The sequence below is a fragment of the Hyposmocoma kahamanoa genome, unplaced genomic scaffold (assembly GCF_003589595.1).
Source record: "Hyposmocoma kahamanoa isolate Upper Pololo Valley unplaced genomic scaffold, ASM358959v1 64, whole genome shotgun sequence".
Taxonomy (NCBI): domain Eukaryota; kingdom Metazoa; phylum Arthropoda; class Insecta; order Lepidoptera; family Cosmopterigidae; genus Hyposmocoma; species Hyposmocoma kahamanoa.
This window is the reverse complement of record NW_020653852.1, coordinates 9697607-9709972: the sequence shown is the minus strand read 5'-3', so window position 1 is coordinate 9709972 and position 12366 is coordinate 9697607. Positions and strand designations below refer to the sequence as shown.

The 12366-nt window shown below is 36.0% G+C and overlaps 1 protein-coding gene across 4 annotated transcripts in view; it reads right to left on the bottom strand.

Moving 5' to 3' along the window:
- Positions 1–780: 780 nt before the first annotated feature.
- Positions 781–12366, bottom strand: part of LOC113230822 (heterogeneous nuclear ribonucleoprotein K) — a 35995-nt gene continuing 24409 nt past the window's right edge. For 3 of the 4 annotated variants that reach the window (XM_026464917.1, XM_026464916.1, XM_026464918.1), the window contains exons 8-11: positions 4669–4797; positions 3966–4391; positions 3488–3657; positions 964–1122 (exon numbers count right to left, since the gene is read on the bottom strand). In XM_026464917.1, the coding sequence (XP_026320702.1) occupies positions 1074–1122; positions 3488–3657; positions 3966–4391; positions 4669–4797 (774 nt within the window). In that variant the 3' untranslated portion in view covers positions 964–1073. Of the gene's footprint in view, positions 1123–2432; positions 2504–3487; positions 3658–3965; positions 4392–4668; positions 4798–12366 lie in introns of all 4 variants that reach the window. The other variant, XM_026464919.1, reaches the window with a different exon arrangement.

The following is a 12366-nucleotide window of genomic DNA, read 5'->3' as shown; positions in this document are numbered from 1 at the left end:
TTTAACAATTTGTAGTATTTAACATAAGCAAATTAGCGACGAAACGAAATTAATTGAACGGTTCGGTGTGACAAATACGGTAAAAACAATATTTAAAATGTTGGAAATAACAAAACAACCACAAATATGAAGTCTTTGAGTCACAGGGAACAATTGGAATGGTAACCTTCCTTGTACACATTTTTCATAATTTGTATTATTTTTATATCCGATCGTTTGACCTAAGGAGCAACTAATTGTGTCATTATGCGACTAGAACACGGACTAATTCGATTTTCTGTGTGCAATCAGATTTAAGCCAGGAGTTGCCGTTCTCGACTCTGAAAAATGGTGTCGCCGGAATAATTGAAAACGGTGCAACGTCTAAATCTAGGTTTCATAAATCCCTCAGAATGTAGCTTACTACATTTCCCCCGATTCTAATGGACGTTGTTTTTTATGAATACCACGAACCATCTAAATGAAATTTACACCTGACTAATCGAAACTAAAGTTCTCAGTGATTGTGGTCACGCAGCAATAGGCACGCCGAACGGAAACTGTTGTAGTACCCTATTTTCTAGTACAATGGGATTTTTTCCTCCTTATCATGTAAAGGGTGTTTGATTAAAAATAGATACAAGTTACTTAAGAATTCTTAGTAAAAAAATGAAACGCAATATTCATAAAATAAACTTTTATTTCATTACTATTTTCTATTCACTTAAATATACTATCGATGTAACAAATTATCAGTTAAAATCATTGACACAATCTTAGTTAAATTCTCTTCTATAGTTAATACGATGTAATGATAAATGCATTCTTATCTATATCTTGTGATCGGATAATAAAAGAAACCTTAATAGTATTTTTCTAGTTTTTGTGTTATATATCGATATAAAGATGATATATATTTATTTATTTGAACTTCATAATTAAATATCTTTTATTTTTTAAGTAACTGTAGGTCATAATTTCTAACAGGGTTCTGAATGATCAAACATTATAGCGAGGCTCACAGAAGAGTGCCGACGACATACGGTGGATTTAATAAAGCTATTCATTATACTATCGTACCGACAATTCTGGAATCAGAAGTTCCCGCGTCCTCCTCCGAGGTTAGGGTTACTTTCGTGCACACTGAAAAATAATTAAAATCAATTATAAACTCCATCTATTATCATTATACTGAAGATTATTAATGCATTACGCATGGAATAATTTTAGTGAGAATCAAATTAAATAAATAATTTTTGAGATTTCATAAAATATTCGGTACATGAACAATACATACTAATAATTAAAAAAATGTATGTACCATGAATTAAGGTGAGGTTTCACTAATTGTGTAAACAACTCTCTCTATATAACAAATATCGATAAAACTCGTTTCTGTTTTTGAGTAGTAAATAAATGTATTAAAAATAATTTCGATAAATTACGATTAAGATATCTTAAGCAGGGTAGGGTAAACAAAGTATTATACATTATGTTATACTACAACATTGAGAATGAAATTTCCCTGTAAAACACAGTAATTAAAACAGACACTAGTATTATGAAAACACGCAGAAATAACAGGAGTTAGTAGAACAGAAGTCACGATCTTCAATCGAAGAATGTGCCATAGCTTTGTAGGCAGATTAGTGATTCCTTGTTATACAAATCAAACAACAAAATCACTAGTCTTCCATACAACGCAAGGCTCCCCGTTAGTCGACGAGCACACCTAGAAAGTTGTTAGTTGTAAATAACATTGTTAGTCACATGAAATTGGTTAGTGATGTGACGAATACATACACAGATATATTAATTTTTATTCAAAATAGAAATCTATGAAATCTACTTAAATCCGCGGCTTAATTCCAAATTCATGAGAAGTTAAAAACATGTATCTAATTCACCTTTGAAAGACAGAAAAGCGTATGTATTCGTAATACAAAAATTATACGTAGTAGAATCAATGTTAAAGGTTGAACACACTTTTTTTGTGTTTGTTGAATGAAGGAATCAATGTGGTACAGAGTAAGTACATTATGCATGTAAATGTATGATAAGAATTCTAAGGTATTTTGACCTAAATAATCGAGCTAAGTAATTATAGTAATGATGTACTTTACACAATATTGAATATTTCCATATGGAGATTTCCATAGAATATACAACAAATAAACCCACAAAATAATATTTAAATACAATGAAAAAGTTACTACAACAGGGTGATACTTCAGCAGAATTTTAAAGGTATCTCGATAATCCGTTTTATTACATTTTTTTATATGGCGGTGACCATTTAAATTTCTGCTCAAGAGTTTACTAACACCCTGTACATTAACTACGTTATACCAATATATAAATAACTAGAGTAACTGTTTGAAATGTAGTTTATCTATCGTACATTAAGAAGGCCATATAAAACTCCAGTCTACATAAAAATATAGTTCTTTTACCTGGAGATAACGACGTGTATTTAACTAAATCTTAGTTCTGTTTGGCCAATGCAGGAAATTCTTCAAACATTCTATCGAAATAATATCGTGTTAGTAACTTTCTACAATCAAATAAACAGAAGTCTTATGTTCTTAAACTGGTAACAACAACCATCCAGCCTGTATTAGCGAAATTACATTTTCGTATTCTTTACTGTATTCTATGTAATAACAATGACAAGTGATTGGATTTATAATATAATATTCGACCACGACTATGAAATTTTATCATAAATTAGTTTAAGACGTTAAAAGACAAGGTCATTAAAATGAATTCTTATGGTATTTTACATTAAAGCTAGGAAGCATCCAACTTAAATCGCCATGTACATGATATAGATTTGAAGGTTATAAAGTAACATACTATTCAAAACGCGATGGAGTTGCATATGTCAGGATTTAGTGTAAAGAAGCGTTTCCATCGATTAGAATCACTAAGACAAAATATAAAGTTCGTAACAATATTAGTTACGAAAATGTATAGGCGAAATACGTTTGACATCATTATATGTAACAAGTAATCAGTCAAAATTTCCATTCAATTCAATTTGCCAAAAGAGGCAGGTTGAATTCGTATAACTCTAGCAGAATTCTTTATATTTTGTCTATAGTAGCTGTATTATAATAAAGAACGAAAAATGGGTTCCGCAACCAAAGTTATATAAATTATTTCGTTGTGCAAAGTTGTGGTGATAAGATAAGGCAAATAATAATGGACTGTACACGTTTCACATAATTTAACAATTTGAAAGTTTACATGGAATGAATAAGGATAACGCATATGACGTTCAACACTGGGCTCATATTCATAGTAAGTAGGAAATGTTGCTTTGAATTAACAAAATAGATACGTAATGATGTCTTGATTTGTGTTGAGCAGTACTAGCGATATTAATGTCAAACAAAACGCGCTTTTAGTATAGGCGTGGTACTGAAGTACGTGGTACATGATGTCCGCGTACTTATACCACAAGTTATGGGGTTAATATGCAGTAAGATAAGTAAGAGCATGTCACCTTTGCTGCAACAGGTACTGGGCCATTTGAATGCGCTGCGGGGTACCGGTGATGGTGATGATGCGGTCGGAGGAGCCGGGCAGAGGTTCGGCGATCTCGATCCCTGCGCCACTCTCTGCGCGAATCTTGCGGATGCGGGAACCGGCCTTACCGATTATCGCGCCCGCCAACTACAAACAAAGCAAATCACGCTAATTAAGTTGTTGCTTTATATGTCTCCATACATTGCTACTCTTCTTCTACTTCTGGGTTTCATATGTTTGATATACATAGAATATTACATGTGAATTGTAAAAAATACAATGGAAAGAATAATGAAATGTATCCTAAAAATTCGCATTGTATGAAACGTCTGTTTGGAAAGTGGATATGGATCTTTTCTGTTAAGTTTTTAAGGCCACGTACTGTAGTGGTCATTTTTAATCTTAAAAATTGTTGTAGAGATATAAACTAAAATTGTACCTAGAATGTCACTCACATCTTTGGGAATGGTAACCTGCGTAGAATTCTCTTGTTGGCTGCCGCCATCGTTGCCGAAATTGCCGCCACCACCGTTGCCGACGCCGCCGGATCGTCCCCCGCCGAAGTTGCCCCCACCGAAGTTTCCTCCCCCGAACCCTCCGCGAGGCGGTCCGTTGAAGTTCCCTCTAGGACCTGGACCGCCAAAGTCGTTGAAACCTCTTGGTCCGGGAGGTCCATTTCTGCCCATTGGGGGTCCACCTCGAGGTGGTGGGGGTCCTCGGCCCCTAGGCCCCATAGGCGGAGGCATTCCTCTTGGTGGTCCACTGCGGGGTGTGCTTCCCCTCGGGCCACTCGGCCCACTACCAAAGCCACCGTACTCGTCCGCATAGAAATCATCGTAATTATGCGGATCGTAATTCTGGATTGCGCCTTTTATTGGCACCTGGAAGTACAAAGTTAAATTATATATTTATTATAAAGTTTTTAATGTATTTATGTATTACGAAAATGTGAATCGAATAAGGGAATTTAATTTTTTAAGAGTATTATTAATTTGGACAGACAGGGTAACTATGCCACCCTGAAAAGATTGGGAGGTTTATGTTATCATAAAAGTCGTAACAAATATTTCTTTAAATATGCGTACTTAGTAATGTCTTTAATGCCTAAGCAAGCTAAAAGTTTTTGAAAAATCCTCAGATAAACATCACTTATCTTACCTGCCTAACTAGGTCCAAGACCTCTCTTACGCCGGCGGCGACGGCATCCGTTTTTCCAATCAGTTGGACTATACGCTCCGTGCTCTGCGGCGCTGGATTCGAGAATATCTTCAGTCGCGCACCCGTTTTCTGTAATAGAACAAGCGAGATATTGAATTTAAACAATGTAAGTGTGTATACTCACTTAAATACTTATTATTTTTTGTAAAATTGATTCAGCACAAAGTACTAAAAAATCGACCAATTAAATCAATTTGTCAAGTATTACTGAAATCAGTTAACATAAGTGTTTGAAATCGGATTCATTCCCTAGTATGCCACCCTTAGAGGTGGAAAATTTTCTTCAAATTGAAATGGCACCACTACTGAGGTACCCTCTTTCCAACAAAAAAAATCCATCGAAATCGGTTCACAAATGTTAAAAAAAACAAAAACAGTCGAATTGAGAACCTCCTCCCTTTTTTTGAAATCGGTTAATTACTAAATTCTGTTCTGCAACTAAAGAAAACTAAGGTGAGGAGATCGCAAACCATTTATTTTATCGATACTTAATTATTTTAAAATAGCCGTTTTCCGAATCTTTTCATAAACACGTGTTTAAAAGTGTGATTTGAATTAGGCAGGTATTTAATACACAAAGCAATCGCTACTCCAAATCTCGACATTATTCGACGCATACCAAACATCACTATCTATTTAAATTGAAGTTGACAGTTACAAAAGCGCTAGGCGCACGCGCGCCGTCATCGACCCGCGCACGTGGCCCGCAGACACAAACACCGCAGCCAGGACACTGACACCAGACCGACACTAGACAATGCTAACGTGAACACACTATCGATTATTGAACTTCTTTTCTGGCAACTCTTTCCTCGACGTGGCCGAGACATCTGAACATTTATCCTATGAAAGATATACATTATAATATGTATGTTAATATTACAATGACATTATCTTATTATTAGATTTTAAAAATTTTGCTATTACCGACGTTGAGGGTTATATGTGCCTTGGAATTGATTTAAAAGTAAATCAACACCGAACAATTTTCGTGCAGTACCAAAAACCGATTGCTCTACAAAGCCACAACGATGAGGCAACAAACATTGGTTCGAGTCCAGTAGAATCGAGTATTTTCTCTTTGTTTGTTCGATGTTTGCATCAATAATAATAACAAATTAGTGGAGTATTTACACAAAAAAATATGAATGTCATGATAGTGATATCATCAGGATATTCAATGCAATAAATATTTCGATTGCTATACAATTTTTTAAACAATTCTTGCGTTGACTTAACCACGAAGCGATACCACTACAAAAGGCAAACTACGACGAGACAAAGCAAACACACGAATGAATACTAATTTTTCAAAAATATTTCTTTCAGTTAAAGTAAAAGTTTAGAAAAACTGATTACTTAGGATGTCAAAAGTTCTTCTATCTTCGTACATTAATTAATGGTAAATATCGTACACCGGATTATTTAAACCTCAATTTTCATAACTTGCAACTTTTGCCGATGTATTTACTGTATTAAATAGAAAGACATACTTTATGATCCATTAACAACAGTTTCATTTGGCTGCAAGAGCACGATTTAAAAATCACAGTAACAATAAATTAGACTTTTTACAGATTTTTTATAATTCGTTTTTATGGAGTTAGATAACTCTATAAAAACGAATAAATAAATTTATGAAAATTAAATTATTGAATTATTAAAAAAGTGTGAAAGAAGAATGCAGATAGAGAGAATTGGAAGTCCATGAGAGAGGCTGTTGCATAGCAGTAAGTCAACAATATTTCAAGCTACCAAAAAAAAACATTTAAGACTGGCAAAGATATTAAAGAACAAAAAGTCGACACCGTAATTGATTTGTAAAATCATATTGAAATCGAATTGTGAAATCTTATTTCGGTATAAATACAAAATACACTTCAAAAAATAACTTAAAAATTAACGATTTATTCACTTACCTATAAATACTTCAAATTCCATTTTTAAACTACAAGCACAAGCACTTAGAAACTCAGCAATACAGTCACTGAACTCAGAAACCGAACCAAACCTATTGTCAGCATACAAAGAAAAAAAATGCAACTGTCGCTGTATCATTTTCAACTACAATTAAAACCACTCCAAAAATTTGCAAAAAACAGGAAACGTATGCCGAAGTCTAGACTCAACTAATATCTAATTCTTATATCAACCGAGAAAATTCTAAATTCAGAATTCCCGGCGCGTGGACGTCCGCCTTCCAGGGTGGTCGGTAGCGGAATGGGTCGGGAGCCAGCCGGCAGTTGGCACACCTGCCTGCACTTGCGGGGGCTCCGGCACGCGCCACGCCTACACCCACTACGCAAACCATCAATCAAAATGTGCCGTAGTTTTGCCACTCGACTAACGGACTTCTGGCAATGTGTACATCAAACTTATTATCTTATTATGTTTAGGTACAGGAGGTCATCATACTTACAAATATATTGCTTGTTATGTATACATTGTTTCAGTAGTGCGTGGTAAGTCTCACACACAATACGATGAAATGACGGTTTCGCAAGTCGTACCTTTCAAAATTGAAAGTATAATGTATGTACGTACGTGTGTACGTCAAAATAGTATATTTTATCAGGTAACAGCTCTGTGAGATATTGGATGTTCTATTTATACAATGTTGGTATATCATTTCAACTGTGCATGTTACAGTCCCGCATCGGGCGCCAAATTTTACAATGGAAACGATGCACTAGTAAAGAAACATTTTAATCGCGGAATAATTCTTATTTTTTGAGTAGTTGTACTTAACTTCAAAATTGTCGTAATATTTCGTATACATCAAAATTACACATTTGTATAATACTGTAGGAAGAAATCATGTACTAGATCATGAGACGTAATGCACCGCGTAGTTCCCAAGAAAATTGACAGTAGTGAATCGACCCCGCGGTCTCTTTTGTGGTATATTGCTAGAATAAATCAGAAGCATCACGCTAGAGTTGTTTGACGTTTAAGATGTAGACAGTAGTTTACTTTCACGTGGATAATGCTATCGACAGGTTTTGTCGTAAATGTCTAAAAATAGCGATATTTTGAAAATGGTCGTAACTGTTTTTAAAATTGACTTTTTACACTTAAAGAACTTTAGTAGAAAAAATCCAATTGACCATTCACAGCGGTTAAGTAAGATAATTTTAATCTGTAATATTCACAGAACAATAAATACAGTAAAAGTGGTTAGTTAGCGTCAAACGCGTGCTAAATACCTAGTTAGGCCTACTTGAGCTGTCCGCTATTTCCGTTTTGTACGGTATGGTTGCGTCAATTCTTTCGCGCAAATTCTCTAAAATCGTAGGAAAATGCCTTATTGTGCTGTTTTGGAGTGCAAAAATGATAGCCCGCACCAAAAATATTACCCGTCGTGGCATTTCATATCATTGGTAAGTCTTATCTTAATAAATTTTCAATTTTCTTTTTATCGACTTGATTTTTTGTACTGTAACAAACGAAAGTTAACGTCATCCCAGAGCAATATGGTCAAGTTTTATCTTTTGGAGAACTAAGTAAACGTCTCGAATTTTCCACCGTAGTAGCGAACAAAAAGTTTAGGGAAAAAATGCTTCAAAAGTGTTTTGTTAATTTTAAACTTAATTGATCGATATAACGTTCGTTTTGACGACAGCGGTTCTGATAGTAATCGCGGCATAAGGCACTTCCATTGTTTTTTTTGTCTTGTGACCGCGGAAGAAAAAACAATATAATATAATACCGACTATAACTATAACTTTGCAGAAATGCTTTGAAAAAAGTATTTTGTAAATGGTAAAATTTCGTTGCGATTATGCGATCTGCACTATTGCGTTGCCTTTGTGGCATATCACTGTTGTCACGGCTGGTCTCTCATCTCTGTAATAAATAAATTTCCATTTTTCGTTTCATCGGAATCGATATTCAACGCTTTGCTTTATCTCAGTGAAAAACGTACGGGGAGAATTTTCTGGTAATAAATTCTAAATGAGCATTTTTATTCGAACTGGAACAATAGACTGAAACTTTGTTCAATAAAGCTCCCTAGTTTTAAGGTGAACTTTGCAGAATAGATTGCTGTTCACATCGCTGAACGCATTTTTCAAAATAACAAAGCACAATAAAAAAAAATATTTCTGGAATGCAATGTTCCACCAATCCGGTAAGACCTTAATAGAATTTCGGGTGAACGTTAACCACGAGTTTTCATGAATACGAACACGATAAATTTGTATGTGTTTTTTCAGTTTATAAATAGGAATTCGGCAACAATAAATGTTGTTCTACTTACAAGAAACGATATTTTAAACAAGCTAGTTAATAAAACAGTGTCAGGTCAAGTGCTCGACGTATTCTATGGAAGCCATACTGCTGCCGATAGGAAGCGGAAGCGGCGTGGCTATAGGTTATGTCACCGCGAACCACGGCCTTTTGTCGCCGCGTAATTACCTCGACATATGCGACGGCGGTTCCAATTACAGCTAGGGCTTTCCTCCCACGACTAAACGTTAGGGTGGTCGTAATGACCAACTAGTGTTAATATAGCGAACACGGTAAAGGGAAATGGTATTTCACAGCATCGAGATTCAACCATCTTCACAGTATCATTATGCAACAATTTAATAAGTATTTGCACACTCATCTATTATCCCAGTTTCATTGCTTTTACCCCCGTCTGTAATGTTAGTATAATGCAACGCGAAAGTTTAAAGTGTATCATTATACTTATGAAAGGAACAGTATCAAAGTGATGCGCGTTTCTTTTTAATTTCTTACAATAAAGGTTCATTATGTGCATGGGCGGATATGGAAAAGAATGACAACAATGTGATTAAATTACTTTCGTTCATTTAAGTATCCGCTCTATTTTTTGCCCAATCAATCTATTAAGGATGTGGGGGGAAGGATAAAAAAACTTTTTTTTTCAAGTTCCCCGCGTCACGTGCAGTCGGTAATTCGAGTCAGGCGCCGTGTTTCCGATGAAACCCCGTCCTGAACAACCGCTAACAAACCTTGTAACATTTTCCACTCTGTTGAACCCTTCAACTCAGAGTTTACGTTTGCAAACTTTTACTGAAGAAGTCTTAGAACAGTTAGTTTTTAAATAAAAATCTACCACTTTACTCCAGAAATATAAAATTACGGCAAAACTGTACAACACGTAGAGGAAAAAAAATTGCTTTGAAAGATAAAGCGAAAATTCTACTATTTGAACCACTATCGACTTGTCAGAGTGCAAGCGACGCATCGTATGGTACGAGAGTGCGGTAGGAAATAATATTATTTTAGAAGAAAACGCATATTCACGTCTTAGGTGTTTTCAACGAATTTTTTTAAATTACGGGTAATAAAGATTCAGAGATTATAGGGTCATAAAAGTGAAAGGTTGCCAGACAAGAAACGCAACCAAAGATTTACGGTTTTGTAGTAAGTAAGCCAATGAGGTGATATTAATCAACATAACGCAATGGTTCAGTTCAGCAAGGGAAGCGCAGGTAATCAAAAGCCGTCGAGCTGGCCATATGCTGTGCGTCTATTTAAGCAGCAAGACAGCACTGGCATTGTGCAAGAGGTAAGGCAGGCAACGTGCAGGCAGGGCGGTGCGCGGGCGCCCAGGTGCGTGGCACAGGGTTTTTGTGCGGCATCCGGCGGCTGCGCGCGCACCTGCCGCGCAGCTGCCGCCCTCGCACGCGCCCCGCAACAAAGGATCCCTCCAGACAGTCTTCCGAGTTAAAATTGCCGAATGCTCGCCCCACAGTCACACTGATCGAATACATCGAATCTTAAAAGATAAGTTCATCCCGGGAATTTTTAAGGGTAGAGAAACTAGCAAGATAGATTGAATTTCAAGTGCATTTAAAGTTTATTAGAACGAAACAGTTTTGTTCACGTATAAACGTAAATTAAATTAAAAAACAAAGAATACTGTAACAATAACTATATATAATATAATAACTGCAATAATAAATAACAATTTAACTGCCTCCGTGGCCGAACGGTTACCATACCGGACTGCCACGCAGAGGTCCCCGGGTTCGATTCCCGGGCCGGGAGAAACATTTGTATGGCCTACATTTATTTCTCTCGTGAGTTTGGGTGTAATTTGTGGTTGTCTATGTGTGTGTCCATGGCACCCGCGACACAGGGTTTCCCTAGTGCGGGGCTATGTTGAGTGTGCGTTATTATTATTATTATAAATAAAATTTCAATAAATTCCACATTATTTATGATGTTAATCACGTGTTCAAAATAAATATTCTACGACTAATAAGTTCGGCAATTTGGTAGATGTCGCATCAAAGAACAAACCATATCGGTACAAACAGCCGTGGACTGATGCAAAAAGCATCGCATTTGGGACACCTTTGTGCTTATTGTTGTTTTGCGCTATTGAAATATTTAGGAAGGAATTTGATTCTTCCAATTTTGCTTTTTCTCTTCTTCAGGTAGAGTCCATTGACTCCTTACATCGTTTTATATTGGAGGCGGTTAAGAGCATACGAACAGTTGACACGCGAAACAAATTAATAGAGTGCAATGCTTCAGGTAATAAGAACTTGTTAGTACAAAATGCCAAAAGACAAATAAAGAAAAGAAACCTACGACAATACATTATGAAGCATATAAGACTTAAATCTACTAGCAGATGCAAAAGTATCAAAGTTCAGGTGTATTCAAAGTTAGTACTCGACGGCACAAACATTGTATGAAAATGCGGCGATTATTCTCGAGATTATGCTGAGCACGTTTTTCATGGAATTAATTGCGCCCGCTTTAAAGCTTTAACGACACTAAACACGGAACCAGTATCTAATATCCTCTAAGCTGTAATAAAACCAGGGAAGTCAGTATTTGTGTTTGCAAAACTGGCCAGAACCTCGCCGTGTTACGAAAAGCAAGACAGAACAAAAGACCATAATGTGTACACACTTTGCTTGATTGGACAGGGCATTTCATAATATTGACTGGACATAGAAACCGCTATAATCATCTTTTATCGTAGCTACAGTACAGTAGCAGTTTGTGTATTCGTAGCACATATAAATAACACGTGCCATCCTGAATCTGCATATTGTTCGTAATGGCTTTCAGGTACGGCTAACACCATCAAAGTTGTGAAATGAATTTGGGTTTGCTGCATAGTGAACAAACAAGCTCGTTGATCGAATCTCCGGTGGAGTATACCTTCAAAGCCTCTATTTTATAGTCTAATCTTCCGAGCAAACAGCTGAGTGCAGAGTTATGAAACGCAACACCGTGATTGCAAAGTTGGTAGACGTTTAAAAGCAGAGCGGCGAAGTTAGGTAAGTGATCCGCCGGTATGCACTTTGCTCGCCATAAAATTGTTTGTTAAATCAGTTGCCAAATACGAAGTTAATGATGGGTTGGATGCGTTTGTATTTAAGTTAACTTCTTCGATTTTGTGAAATGTATTCTCAAATTTTCGAAAGTAAAAGGATCACAGCATTAATGTTGCGATGGTACCTCTTTGATTTATTACAGGAATAAAAAATCAATCGTTCGTAGTAACAACAGCATTTTGGGCATATGTGATAACATTTATTTATTTATTACGTTTTTGTGTTCTATGGAGGTACAAATAAATGGAAACACATTAGTACGACGTGGACAGCTTTCACATGCAAGCACAAATGGCCTTTTGACATTTTA